This window comes from Symphalangus syndactylus, chromosome 6 (genome assembly GCF_028878055.3).
Source record: "Symphalangus syndactylus isolate Jambi chromosome 6, NHGRI_mSymSyn1-v2.1_pri, whole genome shotgun sequence".
Classification (NCBI taxonomy): domain Eukaryota; kingdom Metazoa; phylum Chordata; class Mammalia; order Primates; family Hylobatidae; genus Symphalangus; species Symphalangus syndactylus.
The window spans coordinates 50,603,803-50,625,725 of NC_072428.2; the positions used below are offsets into that span (position 1 = coordinate 50,603,803).

Below are 21,923 nucleotides of genomic sequence, written 5' to 3' on the forward strand. Positions count from 1 at the left end.
AAAAAAAAACACCACACAACACACACACACACACACACACACACACACAAAGGAAAAAAAGGCAACTCATGGAGCTTCCATAACATGTATCCCTGGCTGACACTATGGAGCATGGCCATCTTCATACTTTAATCAATCATACACATGTAGGATGACTGAGAAATCTATGTTTATTATTTAAATAATAGATATTTTGGTATCATTTGTTGCTCACAGAATAATAAGATAATCCTGGCTATAAATTCTTTCCTACTCACTTATATCTATGAGGACCTTATTCAATCAGTTGAAAGCCTGAATAGAAGAAAAAACTGACTTCTCCCCGAGAAGAGGGAATATTACCAGCAGGCAAACTTCAGGCTTGAGCTATAACATTGACTCCTTCTTGGATCCACAGCCTCTTGGCCCACCCTGCAGACTTTGGATTTGCAAGTCTCCAAAATCACCTGAGACATTTCTCAAGTCTCTTTCCAAATAAATTCATAGTTTAGTGGTTCTATTGCTATGATGAACCTTGACTAAGACAGGCATGAAATTTTCTTATTTCTTCTTGCAGATAAATAAGCAAGAGATGTAATTTTAGGTATATTCCATGTTTGAATAGAATATCTTGTTGACATTTGCAGGGGAGTCAGGGCTCAGTGAGTGAATGTGGTTTTTTTGGAGTGCACAGAGTGGAGTCCGAGTGTCAACCACAATGGACAAAGTGAATGAACTCATTTATCCAGAGACCTGTTCTCTCTCTATTATTTCTTCCCTTCTCAGCACTTCCATAGATCTCATAGCCATCCTTTTATTCTCCTCTGCCTTTGAACATCTGAAGTGACCTTTCATCCTAGTCTGATTTAGCTCATGAAGTATTAATTGCAGCTGAGAGAAAGCAGTAGGAATATTAGGTCCTGACAAGATACCAGAAAACCTGGGCCAATAGAAAACCTGAATGCACCACACACAATTTGTCACCAGAGTTGAGCATGTTGGCAGGCTCCATATTCTAACCTATGTTCTAAATTGTAGAAAAAATAAATTATTGTTGGATCTCTGTGTTTTCTCTGTAAACCTTATGTATCCTGCTTTCCTGCTTGAAGAGGAATCAAATGAAATATCTCCACCTTTGGGTCCATGGATATTTAACATTTTTTCTCTTCAAGAAAAGGAGCAAAATAAGAGTAAATATGGTTAGAGTCTGAATAATACTTAGGAAGAAAACAGAGAGGATATTTTTAAAAATCGTTTAAAATTCGTTAAAAATTTTACATAATTATTACCTCTTTTTTTTTTTTTTTTTCTGAGACAGAGTCTCACTCTATTGCCCAGGCTGGAGTGTAGTGGCACGATCTCGGCTCACTTCAACCTCCACCTCCCGGGTTCACGCAATTCTCCTTCCTCAGCCTCCTGAGTAGCTGGGATAACAGGCGTCTGCCATTACACCTGGCTAATTTTTGTATTTTTCGTAGAGATGAGGTTTCACCATGTTGGTCAGGCTGGTCTCAAACTCCTGACCTCAAGCGATCCACCCGCCTTGGCCTCCCAAAGTGCTAGGATTACAGGGGTGAGCCACTGCAACTGTAATCATTATGTAATAATTACTAATACCACATAATTATTACTAGTTAATAATTAGTAATATTAATTATAATAATTAATTGTGATTAATTGATTGCAATTATTAATAATACTAATTATAATTATTACTATAATTATTACTGCCACACAATTATTGCTAATGCCAGAAGAATATTTAAATTAAACTATGTGACACAGCAGTTATCTTTACAGCAAGAATAGAACAGAAATGTGACATCAAGATATTCAATTCAATTAAAATTAGATTAATAGCTATATATCTTCATATCTATTTAAATATTACTCCTTATATACGCCATATTCTAGTAAATCTGAGACAATAAAGAACGAAATGCAAAAGCCCCCTACCTGATTTCATGAAACTTAAAGCTGCGGGGGTATAGTGTGGAGGGGGTATGGGGTTACTGATGACGGGATTAAGTGATAACAGGCTGCCCACTGCAGTGCTCCCCATTGCCTTCTCCTTAGGCATTTTCATTTTCAAACTAAATACTCCTCTCTACCAGTGATTCTAGTTCCAGTGTGGACTTCCTGAGATGTCCCAGTAAGGGAAAGCTTAGAAGGGAGGCTATGGTACATGGACCACAGTTCAGCCTTTTGGACAAGTTTTGCATAGTAACCAGAAGAGAAGAGAGAGGAAGGCCTGGCCCTGCTCAGGGATGCAATAGATACTTTGGAAAAGACAACAGCAGGAAGTTGGAGAGTTCTTTGAAAGTTAATAGTTGAACTTCTATCACTGTAATAATGTGGTATTTCTTTTTTTTTTGAGACGGAGTCTCGCTCTGTCACCCAGGCTGGAGTGCAGTGGCGCGATCTCGGCTCACTGCAAGCTCCACCTCCCGGGTGCACGCCAGTCTCCTGCCTCAGCCTCTCCTACTAGCTGGGGCTACAGGCACCCGCCACCACGCCCGGCTAATTTTTTGTATTTTTAGTAGAGACGGGGTTTCACTGTGGTCTCCATCTCCTGACCTCGTGATCCACCCACCTCGGCCTCCCAAAGTGCTGGGATTACAAGCGTGAGCCACCGCGCCCGGCCAATAACGTGGTATTTCTTTATCGCTCTCCAGATAAATTTCTTTTTCTTTTTCTTTTTTTGAGACGGAGTCTCGCTCTGTCGCCCAGGCTGAAGTGCAGTGGCGCGATCTCTGCTCACTGCAAGCTCCGCCTCCAGGGTTCACGCCATTTTGCTGCCTCAGCCTCCCGAATAGCTGGGACCACAGGTGCCCGCCACCACGCCCGGCTAATTTTTTATTTTATTTTATTTTAGTAGAGATGGGTTTTCACCGTGTTAGCCAGGATGGTCTCAATCTCCTGACGTCATGATCCACCCGCCTCGGCCTCCCAAAGTGCTGGGATTACAGGCATGAGCCACCGCGCCTGGCCCTCTCCAGAAAAATTTCTAGCATCCTGTCCTCTCTGGGTTTCAGAGTCTCAATAATATGACATCTCTCCTACCTGCAGCTCCTTTTCTGTTCATAGGTCCTATAAGATTTTTAAGTCCAGACCAGAAATCTACTGCAATTCTCTAAAAATCATTAACTTTGTTCTTCCTTCTCTTTGGGCCATATCTGTCACCCAGAAGCAGAACTCAGCTTGTGAGATCAGGAGCAAGAGGAGCACACTGGAAGAATTTCGAAAAAGGGCACCTTTTCTAATTTTTAATACTTGGCTGGGTTAATCTGAAACTATGTCAGAAGAAGTGGCATGATAACAAGATCCTGAGACTCAAGAGAAAAGGGAGATTGAGTGGGAATGCCTCTAGTTCCCATGGCTCCTCCTGTGAACAGCACAGCTACACAGCCGGCTGATTCATTCAGAGGGCGGGACTCACCAGGCCCTACGTGGAGAAATGCCATTGGCCCATAGTTTCTCTTTCACTTTCCTGCCCTGGGTGTGAGCAAGAATTTCCCGCAGTTCCTCTAGGAAAATTCCTGTGTGCAGATCAGGCCCGTGGATTTGTGAGTGAATCCTAACCATGTCTTCCCTGGCCTGCCTTCACTCTTCTCCCCAGAATCACTGCTTCTGCACTGGTGTCTGAAGGTGTATTGAGTGATTTTGTGGAGGGCAGAAGTAGGAAGTCTTTGGGAGAAAACTGAATTTACCTTGGTGAGTTTAACTTATCTGAAAAGCTGTGCGGGGATGGGGAAAAGACACAGTTCACAGACTTCCTGCTGCCAGAGCTGACTGAGGGGAACAGAGCCCCCTGGCGGGCAGGCAGATTTGAAAGAAGGGAGAGCTTTAAAGTGAAGGGCTTTGTTTCCTGGAAGGCTGGTTATTTTTCCATGCTGACTCTCTCCCCATCCCCTCCCTATTCTATAATTTTTAATTGAAGTTTGCTGTAGAGAGCCAGAATTCTCTCTTTCAGTATCTTCTCCTAACAAGGGCAAAGACAGGGGCCTTGGAATCCTAATGATTTAATGCCTATTAGTGTACTAATGTAGTGTTTCTGCGTAAATCTACAGGTCAGTTCTCATCACCTTGGCCGGTCTCTGTGACATCAGCCTTGATGGTGTGACAGCTGTCCAGCTCTGTAGTCCTGTCATTGTCACTGGTAAACGGATTTCTTTCCCTAGTTCATATTGGTTACAAAGATAATGGGAAAAAAGGCAAGCAGGTTTTATTTCTTGCTAGGAATGGAGAATAAGAGAGCTCCTTCTCTAAAGCCCCCTCCCCCAAAACAGTGGAAAGCATTGGCTTTAAAAGAACTGTGTATGGGGAGAGAAAGGAGTGTTAGCCTACAGGGTGGAACTCCCGTTGTGCCACTTCTGTTTATAAACACATGTCTTCATACTGTGTCCGGAATTGGTGGATTCTTGGTCTCACTGACTTCAAGAATGAAGCCGCGGACCCTTGCGGTGTTACAGTTCTTGAAGGTGGCGTGTCCGGAGTTTGTTCCTTCTGATGTTCGGATGTGTTCAGAGTTTCTTCTTTCTGGTGGGTTCACGGTCTGGCTGGCTCAGGAGTGAAGCTGCAGACCTTCACAGTGAGTGTTACAGCTCATAAAGGCAGTGTGCACCCAAAGAGTGAGCAGTAGCAAGATTTATTACAAAGAGCAAAAGAACAAAGCTTCCACAGTGCGAAAGGGGACTGGAGCAGGTTGCCACTGCTGGCTCCGGCAGCCTACTTTTATTCTCTTATCTGGCCCCACCCACATCCTGCTGATTGGTCCATTTTACAGAGAGCCGAGTGGTCTGTTTTGACAGGGCGCTGATTGGTGCATTTATAATCCCTGAGCTAGACACAAAAGTTCTCCATGTCCCCACTAGATTAGCTAGATACAGAGTGTAGACACAAAGATTCTCCACCTCCCCACCAGACTAGCTAGAAACAGAGTGTCGATTGTTGCATTCACAAACCCTGAGCTAGACACAGGGTGCTGATTGGTGTGTTTACAAACCTTGAGCTAGATACAGACATCTAGCTCGATTGTTGTATTTACAATTCCTTAGCTAGACTTAAAGGTTCTCCAAGTCCCCACCAGAGTAGCTAGATACAGATTGTCGATTGGCACGTTCCCAAACCCTGAGCTAGACACAGGGTGCTGATTGGTGCATTTACAATCCCTTAGCTAGACATAAAGGTTCTGCAAGTCCCCCCCAGACTCAGGAGCCCCACTGGCTTCACCCAGTGGATCCTGCACCAGGGCCGCAGGTGGAGCTGCCTGCCAGTCTCGCGCCATGTGCCTGCACTCCTCAGCCCTTGGGTGGTCAATGGGACTGGGCACCCTGGAGCAGGGGGCGGCGCTCGTCTGGGAGGCTGGGGCGGTACAGGAGCCCATGGAAGGGGGGAGGCTCAGGCATGGCCGGCTGCAGGTCCCGACCCCTGCCCCAACGGGAGGCAGCTAAGGCCTGGCGAGTAATTGAGCACAACAGCTGCTGGCCCAGGTGCTAAGCCCCTCACTGCCCGGGGGTTGGCCGGCCACTCCGAGTGCGAGGCCCACCAAGCCCAGGCCCACCCAGAACTCCAGCTGGCCCGCAAGCGCTGCGCGCAGCTCCGGTTCCCGCTCTCGCCTCTCCCTCCACACCTCCCTGCAAGCTGAGGGAGCCAACTCCGGCCTCGGCCAGCCCAGAAAGGGGTTCCCACAGTGCAGCGGTGGGCTGAAGGGCTCCTCAAGTGCCGCCAAAGTGGGAGCCCAGGCAGAGGAGGCGCCCAGAGCGAGTGAGGGCTGCAAGGGCTGCCAGCACGCTGTCACCTCTCAATACAACCCAGGCACACAAAATGGTGGAGATTTTCTTGTTTGGTGTCGAGGTGGGGTAATTTAACACTCTAGTGATATGTTAATGATCTAAAGGCAATTAGGGATTGTCAGTTCCAGTTTATACGCTGGTTTGGAGGTCTAACTTCCCCCTTGGATCTGGTCAGGGGTCAAGATCTGGACCATGCTGGGCAGTCTGGCTTCTTTAAGCAACTTTGTCTATAAATAAAGGGAATAAATAAAAACGTTAAGAAAAATAACTTTCCCAGTTATTTCATCAGGGCTTCCCTGGTGACAGCATCTGTTTGCCTCTACTAGGGCACCAAGTCCAGACTCAGGGAACTACTGGATTTTCTTAAAAATCATTAACCTTGCTCCTCCCTCTCCTTGGGCCGTATCTGTCCCCCAAAAGCAGAGCTTAGTCGTGAGATATGAAGAGCAGGAGAAGCATGTGGAAAGAATACCCAGAGGCGGCACCTTTTCTAACTTTTAATAAACAAAATGAGTACTTGTGTAAACCAAAAATAAAATTCTGTGGCCCTCAGCCACCTGAATGGACTTTCTCCTCAGCCAGGCTGCTCTTAAAATGTAACCTGAAAGACTGATTCAGGCCATGACAGGAAGTGGGGGTCAGACATGACTCATTCTCCAGCATGAACTTCAACATAGATTCTAAGTCTGGTAAGAAACATTTCAATCTATTCTCTCTGAAGCCTGCTACCCGAAGGCTGCATCTGCACAATAGGAACTTTGGTCTCCACAGTTGCTTATCTGAACCTAAACATTTCCTTTCTTTTGATCCCAGGTCTTTAGATAAAGACAATCGTCAACCAGAGTCTTTCTTAAATGTATTTGATTGAAGTCTCTTGTCTCCTTAAAATATATGAAACCCAGCTACGCCCCAACAACCTTGGACACATGTTCTTAGGATCTCCTGAGGGCTCTGTCATAGGGCATCGTCACTCATATTTGGCACAGAATAAATCTCTTTAAAATATTTTACAGAGTTTGACTCTTTTCATCGACACTTGGTTGATAATGATATCAGATGTCAGAAGTGGTGTGATAACAGGATCCTGAGACACGTGAGAGAGGGAGTCTCTCTCATGGGGAGCCTCTGTATTCAATCCCAAATGTCCTTCCCATGGAAGGTATAGCTGCTGCACTTAAGCTAGTTCAAGCTTATATGGAAGTCTCCAGGCAAAACTCTTTTCTCAACCCAACTTCCCTTCATCTGACCAAATCTTACTGCCTCAAGGTTGATTTTTGGAGATTTCACCTGTGCTTCATATTTCTTGTCCCTGCTTCTGGTGATAAATCAGTGCTTGGCACCCATCTTCTGAACTCATACAGAGTATCTTTCTCATGGCGTTGTAAACCAAATAAACAAATGGAGGGGGGCCTCAATCAATTTGGATGTTTATTTTGCCAGGGTTGAGGACATGCCTAGGAAAACGGAACACAAAATCACAGGAACATCATCTGTGATTCATGCTTTTTCCAAAGAGGGTTTGAGGAGTTCAGTATTTAAAGAGAAAAGAAAAAAATGGAGGAGAGTCGATAAAAGAAGCAAAAGGTTACATTCTTTTGAGGCTTTAGCTAGCGATGGCTGAATCCATAATTTACATGTTAAAGGAGGGCTTGGAGGAGTAATCAGTTATGCACTGTCTCCCACTCAGTGAATCTGCATTTTTACACAAGATAAACAGAGTAGCAGAAACAGTCAAACATCCATTTGTCTCAGGTGAGCTGAGGGATGATTTATCCTCTGTCTTTGTCCCATACTAGTGAAGATAAGCTTGCTAATTGACATTGTCAGGGTGAAATTCAACAGATCTGTTTCAGAGTAAAGACCTTGGGGCCCACAAGAAATTTCCTTGTGAGCAAATTGTGAGGGAAGCCACCTGGGAGGTATGTGGCCTTCTATCTTTGCAGCTATCTATTTAGGAACAAAATATTATGGAAGGCAGTTTTGCGTGGCCCAATTCCCAAGCTTTAGTATTCCCTTTGACATAGTGAGTTTGGGGCCCCAGATTGTTATTTTCCTTTCACACTATGTATTTCAAGATTTTTAGAATTAATTCAATAATCTCCTTTTTTTTTTTATTTTGCTGGTATGATGGGGAGTATACCATTAAATGGTTGTGGTATTGTGAAATACATTTGGTTTTCATCACTGTTTCCTAGCATACATCTCCTAAAATTCTTGAATCTGCAAAGTGGTAAGTGTCTTTTTGTATGATAATTAATCAGTTGATGGCTGGCAGCCCCTAGTAGCTTCTGGAAATGGGGGTCCTCTCCAGAAAGACTAACGCAGGAAATGAGGGTTGGGACTTTCAGCTCCACCCACCAACCTCTGGGGAGAAGAGAGAGGCTAAAGGTTAAGTCGTACTGGTAGCCAGTGATTTAATCAATTATATTAATGTAATGATGCCTCCATGAAAACCTAAAAGGACAGGGTTCAATGAGGTTCCAAAGAGCGGAACACTTGGCGGTTTCTGAAGCCTAGTGTGCTTGCTGAGGGCAGGGAAGCTCCATGCCCCTTCTCTCATGCGTCAGCCTATGCATCCATCTGTATACTTTGTGATGTCCTTCATAATAAACCAGTATATATAAAGAGGAGAACCCTGATTTATAGCCAGTTAGTCAGAAGCACAGGTAAAACAACCTGAGGCTTGCAATTGGCATCAGAAGTTGGGGGGGCAGTCTGTGGGACCAAGCCTTCAGCCTGTGAAATCTGATGCTATCTCCAGGTATAATGTCAGAATGGAATTAGAAGACACCCCGTTGGTGTTTGTGGCTGAAAGAAAGCTTCCTTCTATTTTGGGAAAAACCCTCACAAATTTGATCCCAGAAGTATTCTGTGTTGCTTGTTTACTGAGTGTATAGGCTATGCTGAGTTTCTGTGTTTCCTACACAGTACTATGGATACGGCTCTGACTGTAGGAACACCAGGTTTTTGGTCTTGCGCCAATAGGATTAATGACACGGACACACGTGGAGTGGTTTTAAGGAGCGAAAAGTTTAATAGGCAAGAAGGAAGGAAGGAATGGAAGGAAGGAAGGAAGGAAGAAAGAAAGAAAAAACAGCTCCCCCATAGAGAGACAGGGGAAGGGGGGATCTGACAAAGAGAAAAACCTCATGTGCAGTGGAAAAGTGGCTGCTTATAGGAGGAGGCTGGAGGAGGTGGTGTCTGATTTGCATAGGGCTCAGGGGATTGGTTTGACCAGGTATGTCATTCACGTGGCTCGTGAAAAAACTAGCCCTCTCACCCTAGCCTTTCAGTATGCAAATACAGGGCACCACAATGTTTTACACATGCGGGGATATCTGGTGGCAGCCATATTGCCAGGCACATGTTGGGGCAAGGAAGAAGATGGTGGGAATCACCATGTTTGGGTTGGACCCAGTTTCTAATGGCCAGTATTTGCATATTAAAGCTTGCTGGCCCAGCTCTAAGAGCCGGGGCTTTTCTGCTAGACAAGAAATGTTTCTGGAGCTGCTTTAAAACAAATGAAAACTTCCCAAGCACCCCTTTCCCTCTCTATATGCCTAAAACAATTTCTTAATAACTCCTGTAACAGTATTAGATGATATTGCTTAGCAAATGAATCTCAGTACAATTTCATTTTCCCCACCTATGTATGAAAGGTGATGCCTACCCATATAACATCAGTAATTTGCAGCTATATTATGCTTAGAGAAAGTTTTACCCCGGTCACAGGAGAAGAAAATTCTGTCTATAATGCATATTGCTTGGATTTTACAAAAACTTATTATTGTCTTATAATGTCTTTGTTGCTTGTCTTTAGCTGTCACCTCTAGGACATGTTGGGTTTGCATTCTCATGATCTCAGATGTCAGGAAAAGGTCCATGTGTAAGGTGCAATCACCTGACGTGTATGGCAGGTAGCTGACCTGAGAGATACCAGGCAGATAATCGTGTTCCCGTCTCAACCTCCCTGACTGCTGTGCGGCCCTCGGGTCACTGCTGAGGTAGTGGTGGGGTTAGCCGCATGTGTGGAAATTCTGGTTCGTCTGCATATTCCTCTTTCTATGTCTGTTATGGCATCAGTTACTTTGACATTGGATCCTTGTAATCTCACATGAAACATAATTCTCACAGCCGCATGGCAGAAGGCAGTCTCCGTTCCTCCCTCCCGTAGGCTCTTGATGCATCTCAGTGCTAGTGCAATTTTTAATGGAATAAAAGATAAATGGAGTCCTCACTCTCATGTTTGGATCACAACTTGAGTCATAAACAAGGCTAGACATTATCATATGATTTAAACCTTTGATCTTGCTATTTATCAGAGCCTGATACAGGCCAACGTCCCTGAAGCATAACACTATATGCCCTTGGCCCATTTTCAGTATCTGTACCACTGGATGGATTGCGCCTCCATCCCACCTTCATTCAGCCTTGTTCTTTATGGCCTTCACAGATGATGGGAGGAGTGTAGGTCTGAATTTATCTCCATATAGCCTTTATAACATTTCTTTTCCTTTTTCAGAGCAAGGGAAAGACTCATCAGCTGTCTCACAGTGAAGATCTTTGTTTTACCATGAACCCTTGACAGCCAGCAACACATCAGTATCTATTAAGGTCTTCTCTTACTTTGTTTTTAGCTTTACAGCTCCATTTACTTGGAACTCCTGACAGCCCTTGATCCTAGATTGAGGCCACAGGGTCGTTACTGAACCCAGGTCTATCAGTCAACATCTCTGAGCCACCACTCTGTGATACTTCCCTGACTGAACACCAGCAGCAGTTTCCAATCTGGTTTGCCATTTCCCTTGTGGGACATAACAGCCCTAAACTAGCCAGGTTCGTGTAGTTCAGCCAGGGTATGCAGGACAGAAGAACCATGTGGCACAGCTTCCTCAGATGAGTTCTCAGTGAGAGTCCCTAGGGTAGTACAGGAGGTATTATCTCTATCATCTGAGTTTTTTAAGAGATGAAACTGGCTGGATGTGTGTGAAACTGCTGTAGGTTAGATAAGGCTAGTACCCCAAAGGACTGATTATCTTGTGAAAGCTCATGAGAACAGTTCTCAGGGACTCAAAAGGGACATATCTGGTTTTGTGGTGGAAAATGAGGTCTGTTCCTACCAACTGGAATTTAAGATCTATATACAGCCTTCCTAGTCCAAATGTGCTTTATATATCAGAATATATTTACTCTCAATATATTATTGTACTCTTACTATATATTTCTATTACAGAATATATTATTATCAATAACAGCCTCATGTAGGCTAGCAAGACAGCTGACATTTCACTCTATTGTAACCCAATAAATTTCCTAGAAGAAAAGAATACTAGAAGGATAAGCCAGTATCATCTTTACAGGAGAAAAGAGCTCAAGCCTGATATTAACCCTTGGTCCCACATGTGTAGTCTAGTTCTCAGTACTGTTCCTTTTATCTCGATTTCTCTCTCACTCTCATTTGCTCTCCATTTCCTCCATCACCTTGTCCTGCAAGCTGTCAACAGCTCTCTCCTATATCCTAACTGATCTTCCCACTTGCACACTAGATCTGTCTAACCTTTCGCAACCCATGCTCAACGTTAATTGTGTCCTCACTTTCTTCTGCTGATTGAGAATGATAACTTTAATGGACGGTTGACACTAATAATTTTTCCTCGCCCTTGTTTTTTCTTTAGAGACGGAGTTTCACTCTTGTTGCCCAGGCTGGAGTGCAATGGTGCAATCTCAGCTCACGCAACCTCCGCCTCCCGGGTTCAAGCGATTCTCCTGCCTCAGCCTCCCCAGTAGCTGGGATTACAGGCATGTGCCACCACGCCTGGCTAATTTTGTATTTATAGTAGAGGCGGGGTTTCTCTGTGTTGGTCAGGCTGGTCTTGAACTCCCGACCTCAGGTGATCTGCCCGCCTCAGCCTCCCAAAATGGTGGGATTACAGGTGTGAGCCACTGTGCCCAGCCTAATTTTTCCTCTCTTAAGAAAGAATTCCCTGATGTTATGTCATTTGGGATGTGTCACATTTTCTGGTCCCTGTAATACTAAAAGTCTAACAAGTCTGTGCACAGTAGGCACCATAATAGGTCTGTGCACAATAGGAAACTGGCAACTTAAAACGCTTAGATGTTGCATCTTCCATGAACAAGTTATTCATGTATGTAACTTCTTCTACTGATACATGTGCCCTATTCTCATACTGCATTTTCTCATATCACGCTTCAGTTAAACCTTTATGTTTTCAATTAGTAATTCTTGGATAACCCTTGGTTTGCTTCATTATTTGACTTCCCGAGAGCACTTACCTGTCTAGTAGTATTCATCACATCTGCTATTTCGTATATATATGGCTGATCATTTAGTTTACTCTAAGTTTTTAGGTGAACGCCAAGTTTATAGTAGATTAAACACCATGTTGATCTTTGTCTTGATTTTGGTCCCGTTGCTAGCATATAATCAGTCTTCAACAATAATTTGTCAAATTGTGGCAGGCCAAGTTTCACTAACGCAGGCCTCCATGACAACTGTTTCAGCACTAACTGTTAGTTACTTTTTTTTTATATTTTTTATTTTTTTTTCAGACAGAGCCTTGCTCTGTTGCCCAGGCTGGAATGTAGTGATGTGATCTCGGCTCATTGCAACCCCCACCTCCCAGGTTGAAGCGATTCTCCTGCCTCAGCCACCCAAGTAGCTGGGATTACAGGCACCTGTCATCAAGCCCAGCTAATTTTTGTATTTTTAGTAGAGACAGAATTTCACCATGTTGGCCAGGCTGGTCTTGAACTCCCTGCCTCGGGTGATCTGCCTGCCTTGGCCTCCCAAAGTGCTAGGATTATAAGCATGAGCCACCACACCCAGCTGGTTAAGTTAAATATTAAAAGCTGAAGCCAGGCTCATGCCTGTAATCCCAGCACTTTGGGAGGCCGAGGCAGGTGGATCACAAGGTCAGGAGTTCGAGACCAGCCTGGCCAATATGGTGAAACCCCATCTCTACCAAAAAAAACACAAAAATTAGCCAGGTGTGGTGGTGCGTGCCTGTGGTCTCAGCTGCTCGGGAGACTGAGGCAGAGGAGTCACTTGAACCTGGGAGGCGGAGGTTGCAGTGAGCCGAGATTGCACCATTGCACTCCAGCCTGGGCAACAGAGCGAGACTCCATCTCAAAAAAAAAGAAAAAAAAATATTAAAAGCTGATAGAGCCAGTGCCCTTATACAAAGGCTGGAATGTAACCGAAGCCCACCGAGAGTTTTGCCCAGGCCTTTCCTGGGCCTTGAAGCATGTCAAGATAACAAAGGAATCGATTAGGACCTGTTTAGGATTAAACAAGTTTTATGGGGGTCTGAAGGAACTCCCCAAACCTTAATGATTTAGCAGGAGAGACAAGGTAAGGGTAATTACCCCAGCACCTGGACCCATCTAGATTACGTAGATTTACTGAGGCGCCAGAGGAAGGTCTTTAAAACTCAGACCTTAGTTATAGATTAGAAGTTAACCACTTATGTTTTTAGATGAATGCACACCTATATGTAGACATATAGCTTAGAAGGTATATAAGCTCTGGAAAACTTTGTAATTTTGAGTTGATCTGGCGATATTTTCCAGGCTTTCTCCCTGTACGCAGAAATAAAAACTCCCTTTTTTCCCAGTAAATCTGCATCTCGTTATTGGGCCGTGAGAAGAAGCAGCCGACCCTCCGTTTGGTCCGGGAACAAAATCATCTCACCTAATATTTTGAGACTTCTCTGTCAAGACTGATATCCGTTTCCTCTGTGTTTCTAGTTTTCAAGTCTCCAACATGTGTGATCCACTGAGTATTTCTCTATCATCACTCTCTACACCATGTCTGTACCTTCAGGCTCCAATAAATGTCCTCGGCAAACTTTCAGGATGAGACTCCCCAGAACCTCCCAGCTGTTGTGGATTCCTCTACTTCCACACCCCAGTTGCTCTGAGTATTAATTGGATATATGCCATTATCTCCATTTGTCATTGATTAACCAAAAGAGTAGCAAAGAGGCCAGTGAAAGAGGACCCTGAATACGGGGTCATCTCAGGTCACCATATTGAAGGTAAATAAATTTTGTAAATCACTTACTATGTCTATTTATACATTTGATGAAACAGTCATTCACTCTGCTGATAATAAGAGCAATCATTGCAAATGTACAGTGAGTGGTGAGATTTGTTACACTGCACATAAGGTAGTCAGAGCAGGTATTTTTGATAATATAACATGTAAGGAGAGAATTTAATAAAATCATACTAACATCAGAGAAACACTTCATGCTGAGAGAAGAGCAAATGTGAAAGCCCTGAGGCATAAATGGTTTGGTGATTTTAATATCGAGGATGTGTTTTGGCATGGGAAAGAAAAGCCAGGAGAGATGATGGGTCACACAAAGATCTTGGTAGAAAAGACCTCAGTCTGTTTTCTATTCATTGAAAGTAAAGAAAAATGATAACCAATGCACAGATAAGAACAGAATTTGTCATATGACATGAACTGGGAGTAAAGTATTTAAGGTGATTATGAAAAGCCCTTATTACCAGGTAACCAAACACCTTTTCTTATTTCTCCCCGTTTTTTTTGTCTTTAATTATTTTCATCCTGCCCATTTTCTAATTATGCACAATAAATATCCTTTCTATTTCTACCTTTCTTACTTAGTCCCATTTTAACCTTCCCAATCATGCAGGGATCTGTGAACAAGAGGAACCTCAGCAGCCAGGACAGGCAGGAGCAGTGGAGTAGCTACTATGGCTTCTGGAATCCTGGTTAATGTAAAGGAGAAGGTGACCTGCCCCATCTGCCTGGAACTCCTGACACAACCCCTGAGTCTGGACTGCGGCCACAGCTTCTGCCAAGCATGCCTCACTGCAAACCACAAAACGTCCATGCCAGACGAAGGAGAGAGAAGCTGCCCTGTGTGCCGGATCAGTTACCAGCATAAGAACATACGGCCTAATCGGCATGTAGCCAACATAGTGGAGAAGCTCAGGGAGGTCAAGTTGAGCCCAGAGGAGGGGCAGAAGGTTGATCACTGTGCACGCCACGGAGAGAAACTTCTACTCTTCTGTCAGGAGGACAGGAAGGTCATTTGCTGGCTTTGTGAGCGGTCTCAGGAGCACCGTGGTCACCACACATTCCTCACGGAGGAGGTTGCCCAGGAGTACCAAGTAAGAGACTGGGATGGAGGGAAGAGAGGGCAGAAAATGGGACCAGATGGAAAATTTTCACTTTGCCTTTGACATTAATTGCCTTGTCATGATAGACCTGAGGCCTGGGATTATTTTTTTCATGCTATGCTTAACTTCTGAGGCTTTAAGGACATTTTTTTGCATTTCACCCAATTACAGGAGAATAATCCTAGAGTATATATTCCTGGCCAGGAGTAAATATTTTGTACCTTGGGTTAGATGGGTAGAGATTTGGTGTCCAAGAAAAGCTCTGATTACCCCTTTCAGCAGGAGAGTAATGAGTGGGTTGAGATGTAAGTTCTTTCCTTGCTGCAGGATCGGTTTTTTCTTCTAGGACAAAAAGAATCAGTTTACTCATGGTGAGGAGGTGGGGAGGTCTATTACCTGAGATGTAGGGAGCACATTCACCAATGTAAGTTTTCTTCCAAGTCATGGATTCTCATTGCCATTCTCACAGTTTCTGCAAATTTGTTTCTTCTGAGATCAACCTGATTTATTTCATGTTTATACTCTATCTAGGTGCTGGGAAACCTCATAGCTTGACTATGGTGTGATTCCTTTCTCACAGATGAAGCTCCAGGCAGCTCTGCAGATGCTGAGGCAGAAGCAGCAGGAAGCTGAAGAGTTGGAAGCTGACATCAGAGAAGAGAAAGCTTCCTGGAAGGCAAGAGGATGTGGTTCCCGAAGGAGTTAGCTAGAAATCTGGGCAGGACCATGGGAAGGAGCTTTCTTCCTCTTTATTCCCTGACACTTGATAAGTCCAGAAGTCATTTGATTAGTCCTCTTCATCCTTTCCCTGATGGGGTGTGGTGGGTGGGGAGTGAATATGTCACATTGAACACAGTAGGGAGCTATTTACTTGAAGGATCTCTCTGGTGAGGATAGCTAGTGAATCCTGCATTCTATTTTTGTGCTACTTTTTGAGTCCGTGACTACTTGGAGAAGACATTTGGCAATGGCTCATGATCCTGTCCTCAGTGTTCAACTTTTGGCAGGGAGTTTGAACTTGGGCTGAGAAGTAATACAGGCAGGAAAGAGTGTCCTGCATAGCTGTGTGAAAGGTAAGCTACATCCAGGTAACCCATTTTGATGCAGGATGAACCTCAAGGTCATTGTTTTAAAATGTCATGAAGGAAAAGAAATAGGACAAATCAGCTTTCCTAAGACCTACTCTCCTGCTACTATGTCCCCTCCTTGTGAGAACTCTCCAAAAGAAACAGCTCTTTTTCTGGCTAACAGCCTCTGCCTGGTAGACTAAGTGCCCCTTTCTCTTTTCTTATCTCTGAAGACTCAAATACAGTATGACAAAACCAACATCTTGGCAGATTTTGAGCAACTGAGACACATCCTGGACTGGGTGGAGAGCAATGAGCTGCAAAACCTGGAGAAGGAGGAGAAAGACGTTCTGAAAAGGCTTATGAGGTCTGAAATTGAGATGGTGCAGCAGACCCAGTCCGTGAGAGAGCTCATCTCAGATCTGGAGCATCGGCTGCAGGGGTCAGTGATGGAGCTGCTTCAGGTAAAAAGTGGAAAGAAGCCTGAGCACTGAGATTAAAGAAAAGTGAAGGCTATTTCCTTTTCTGTGTTGCTGTGCTCTTTCTAATATTAACAATGTTCTCTGCAGGACCACTTTTCTGAATCAATTGCTGAAGTTATAGGAATAATTGAATGTAGAAGTAGCAAGAGATAATCCCATTTTTATTAATTTATCCAGAGCAGTAGAAAAATTTGGCATAGTAGAGATGATCAATTAGCTCTAGTCATGTTTGATAGGTTCCTGTGCTCTGTATTCTAGTGTTGAGACTTATCAGTGCAGCTTTTCATTGCTCAGCTTAGCCACTGGCAAACAAATACACGTCAAAATACAAGATGCTTTTTATTTTTTTCCTTCATGGAATTAATTGAGACTTTTTCCTCTTTTTTAATTTTCTGAAAAAAATTAAATAACTGCTATCATTTCTTCTTTATATGCCCAATAGAATTCACTAGTAAAGGCCGGGTATGGTGGCTCACGCCTGTAATCCCAGCATTTTGGGAGGCCCAGGCAGGCCGATCATGAGGTCAAGAGATTGAGACAATCCTGGCTAACACGGTGAAACCCCGTCTCTACTAAAAATACAAAAAATTAGCCTGGCGTGGTGGTGGGCGCCTGTAATCCCAGCTACTTGGGAGGCTGAGGCAGGAGAATAGTGTGAACCCAGGAGGCGGAGCTTGCAGTGAGCCAAGATTGCGCCACTGCACTCCAGCCTGGGCAACAGTGCGAGACTCCATCTCAAAAAAAAAAAAACTGCCCTCATCCCAATTTTCAAGAATACAATACATTGTTAACTATAATTGCCACATTGTGCAATAGATCTCTTAAAGATAGTCATCTTTTCATTCTGAAGTTGGTATCCTTTTACCAATATCGGCCTCAACTCTCCCTGCACCCCAGCTCCTGGAACCCCCTCTTCCACTCTCTACTTTTATGAGCTCAACAATTTTTTTTTTTTTTTTTTTTGAGATGGAGTCTCGCTCTGTCGCCCAGGCTGGAGTGCAGTGGCGCAATCCCGGCTCACTGCAAGCTCCGCCTCCCGAGTTCACGCCATTCTCCTGCCTCAGCCTCTCTGAGTAGCTGGGACTACAGGCGCCCGCCACCACGCCCGGCTAATTTTTTGTATTTTTAGTAGAGACGGGGTTTCACCATGGTCTCGATCTCCTGACCTCGTGATCCGCCCGCCTCGGCCTCCCAAAGTGCTGGGATTACAAGCGTGAGCCACCGCGCCCAGCCTGGAGCTCAACAATTTTTTACATCTACATACTAAGTGATATTATACAGTGTTCGTCTTTCTGTTCCTGACTTGCTTTACTTAAAGTCCTCCATGGTGTGAGATAGTCTTCTGCATATGGCTATCCAGTTGTTCCAACACAACTGAGAATGGTCCTACCACTGAGGGCAACCTGGCATTTAGATGGCCCGTAGACTGAGTCCACTGCACAGATCTAAAGCCTAGGCTGTGAGATACGGCCTGGAGGCTTATCCATAGATACCGGTCTGGAGTCTGGTGCCTTCAGACCTGCCAGGCTGAGTTTTACTAGGTTGAGCCCAGTGTTAGGGTCTGAGGTAACGTTTGGTGCTCATTTTCCCCTCTTCCTCCTTGTGGAGGGTACCTCTCACATGCTATGCTGCCTGGAGTTGTAAGAGGGTGAAAGGGAAAATGTAAAACTGTCCTTCCTACATTCTTCCATGAGTCTTTTTCTTCTTTCCGTGCTATACCCAGATGCTGTAAGCTCCCACCCTATTTCTTAGTTCTGTTGAGGTGTTTTAGTTCTTGGATGGTTGTTTAAATTGTTTTTTGGGGGAGACAACTGCTAGAGACTCCTATGATACTATTTTGCTGACATCCATCTGCAATTCCTTTCATTTCTATCTACAGCACACACACTTATGTCTCCTCTTTTATTCCTGATTTTGGTGATTTGTTTTCTCTCTCTTTTTTTGTCCTTTTAGTTATATTTGGTCAATTTTGTCAACTTTTACGAAGTTAAAAAGGCTTTTTGCTACATTGATTTTATCTTTTTTTAACCTTTCTGTATCGTTTCTGCCCTGATCTTTATTATTTCATCTTTTTCATTGAGTTTTTTGTTGTTCCTTTTCTAATTTCTTAAGGTGAAATCTTAGATACTGTAAAATCTTCTTTTTTTCTGATACAGTGTTTAATAAATGAATTGCTTTAACTGTATTTCATACATTTTAATTTTTGAGTTTTCATTCGGCTCAATGTATTTTGTAATTTTCTTTGTGGTTTTTTGGTTTACTCTTGGGTTATTCAGAAAAGTAGTGTTTAATTTTAAAGCATTTAAGAATTTTTTAAATGTTTCTTCTGCTGTGGATTTCAAATCCCATTCCTTGGTAATCTGATAACTTGTTTTATCATTTGTTAATGTATTGAAACTTGTCTTATGGTATGGAACACTACATGAGCAGGAAAATATTTTATATGCATTTGAAAAGAATATGTATTCTGCATTCATTTGGTGAAATAATCTAAAGATGTCCATTAGGTCAAGCTAACTGATAGTGTTGTCTTCTATATCCTTTATGGTTTTTATTCTAGCTTTTCTATTAATTACTGAGAGTAAATTATTGAAATCTTCACCAGTTGTTATTGAGTTGTCTGTTTTCCTTTTCTTAATTCTTTATATATTGTTTTCAGTATTTTGAAGCTCTGTTGTTAGGTGAAGATACACTAATATTGTTATTTCTTCTTGACATATTGAACCTTTTTATCATTATGAAATATTCCTGTTATTCTCACATAGCATTTCTTGCCTTAAAGTATCTTTGGTCTAATATTAATATATCTACTTGAGTTGTCTTATGGTTACTGCTTGCATAGTATATATATTTTTATTTCTACTTTGGGTTTATTTATGCTTTGAATCTAATATATGCTCTCCTATAGGTAGTGATAACTGCATCTTCTTCTTTACCCAGTCTGTCTGACAGTCTCTGACTTTTCATTTGGGTTTTCATTATAACATTTAATGCAATTATTGATAGGGTTTCACTTAAATTTACCATTTTGCTATTTGTTTTCTATATTTCTCCTGTCTTTTTTGATGTTGTTATTTTCTGCATCCTTAACTGGCTTCTTCTGTGTTAAATAAATATTTTCCAATGTAGATTTTTAGTTTTTCTCTTTTCCAGCTGTATGACATTAGTACTCTTCCTAGTGCTTGCTCTAATGATTACAGTATGCATCTTGTCCTATCACAGCCACCTTCTGATTAATAGTAACTTAATTCCAGTAAAATACAGAAAATTCCCTTCAATATCGCTTCATTTTCTTCATCTTTGGTTATCATTTTGTCATATATCTCATAAAAATTAGCTGGGCATGGTGGCACGTGCCTGTAATCCCACCTACTTGAGAAACTGAGGCAGGAGAATCGCTTGAACCTGGGAGGCAGAGGTTACAGTGAGTCGAGATGGCACCACTGCACTCCAGCCTGGGCAAGAGAGTCAGACTCTGTCTCAAAAAGAGAAAGGAAAAAACATTTTTTCTCCATCTTCCAGCAACAAATTCTCTCAGTCTTCATCTGAGAATATTTTTTTCTTCATATTTGAAGAAAATTTTTGCTTTATGTGGCGTTTGGAGTTGACAGTTTCTTTTAGTGCTTTCAATAAGTCAGTCTAGTCTTTTCTCTCATCTACTATTTCAGATGAGAAGTCAGCTATTAATCATGTTGAAAGCATTCCTTATATAATGATTAATTTTTCTCTTGCTGCTTTAATTTTTTCTTTGCTTTGATTATAGCCTTTGGAAGTTTTTCTATGATATGTGGGTCTCATATTAGTTATTTAACTTAGGGTTCATTGAACATAGATTTATATATTAACATAGATGAAATATTAATTTTTATAGAATGTAAACAATTTTTCCCCAATTATTTTTTTCTACTTGAAAATGTAGCAACATACATGTAATAGGTCTTAAAACAGGTTTTAAACACCTTTTCCTCTCTTCTTTCCTTCTGGAAGACCTATTACATGTACATTGCTACATTGTGACATCTGACATGCTCTTTTTATTTCTTAAGTCTTTTTTCCCTCTGTTCTTTAAATTAGAAAATTTTTATTGATTCAGCTTTTCAGGTTCAATGATCTTTTTGTGTGCTGTGGAGCACTTTTAGCGAATATTTCATTATTGTTATTTTACTTAAAATTTTCAGAATTTTTATTTCCTTATCATTTCTATCTCTCGAGCATATCTATTTTTTGAGTCATTGTTTTTATACTTCAATTCTTTAAGCATAGTTCTCCTTAGTTTTTTAACCTATTTGCAATAGTTGCTTTGAAGTCTTTATCTTCTAGCTCCAACATCTGGGGTCACTTGAGGATATTTTCTATTTATTGTTTTGGGGGTTTTGTGTGTGTGTGTGTGTGTGTTTTAATCCCCCTGAGCTGTGGTATTCTATCTTGTTTTCTTTGTATGTGTACACATTTCTTTTGTAAATAACATATATATATATATATATTTTAGATGGAGTCTCACTCTGTCGCCCATGCTAGTATGTAATGGTGCGATCTTGACTCACTATAGCCTCGACATCCTGAACTCAAGCAATCCCCTCACCTCAGCCCCCAGAGTAGCTGGGACTACAGCTCTGCACTACCATGCTCACCTAATTTTTGTATTTTTTGTAGAGATGGGATTTCACCATGTTGCCTAGGCTGGTCTCAATCCACTTGCCTCAGCCTCCCAAAGTCCTGGGATTACAGGAATGAGCCACTGCAGCTGGCCAAAACATACATTTTTGTTACTTTGTTGTTTCTGAGAATTCCCATCCTCTAGTCTCTACCCAGCAAGAACTGTTTCTGTATCTTCATTTAGTTACTTCCCCGTGGTTGCTAATGTCTCTGCTGTGTTTAAAGAAAGCTAAAATATAATTTTTAAGTGTGGCATCCTAGCTTTGCCATGTGTGTCCATGTATCTTTGGTTTGCCTCTAATCTCGAATAGAAGTTATGTTCAATCCCCTCAAGGTACTGTGCCTTCTGTCGTCTCCTGGTGAATCTATGCTTGGGTAAGTGAGATTGCCCAAATTAATTCAAAGTTAAGGCTGTTTAAAAATCTGCCACAATTTACTCACTGACATGTTGTTACACCTATCCTTTCCATACCTGTGTGTCTTTAGCATGGCCAGGGTTGCATATAACTTACTCCTAGTTAAGTTAATATATGTAATTCCTGTTGTTTCCAGCCACAGTGCAGTAGTGCTTTTAAGATGGGCATCTGGGCTGGGCGCAGTGGCTCATGCCTGTAATCCTAGCACTTTGGGAGGCCGAGGCGGGTGGATCACGAGGTCAGGAGATTGAGACCATCCTGGCTAACACGATGAAACACCATCTCTACTAAAAATACAAAAAAAAAAAAAAAAATTAGCTGGGCATGGTGGCGGGAGCCTGTAGTCCCAGCTAC

The 21,923-nt window shown here is 42.6% G+C and overlaps 1 protein-coding gene across 29 annotated transcripts in view; it reads left to right on the top strand.

The window, feature by feature from the left end:
* Nucleotides 1–21,923, top strand: part of TRIM5 (tripartite motif containing 5) — a 46,696-nt gene that overhangs the window by 4,189 nt on the left and 20,584 nt on the right. For 2 of the 29 annotated variants that reach the window (XM_063641198.1, XM_063641211.1), the window contains exons 2-5: nucleotides 10,297–10,388; nucleotides 14,459–14,939; nucleotides 15,529–15,624; nucleotides 16,249–16,479. In XM_063641198.1, coding sequence (XP_063497268.1) covers nucleotides 14,520–14,939; nucleotides 15,529–15,624; nucleotides 16,249–16,479 — 747 coding nt within the window. In that variant the 5' untranslated portion in view covers nucleotides 10,297–10,388; nucleotides 14,459–14,519. Of the gene's footprint in view, nucleotides 1–3,346; nucleotides 3,694–4,049; nucleotides 4,139–6,352; nucleotides 6,464–9,594; nucleotides 9,779–10,296; nucleotides 10,389–12,695; nucleotides 13,832–14,458; nucleotides 14,940–15,528; nucleotides 15,625–16,248; nucleotides 16,480–21,923 lie in introns of those variants that run through there. The other 27 variants (XM_063641194.1, XM_063641208.1, XM_055282678.2 and 24 more) reach the window with 25 other exon arrangements.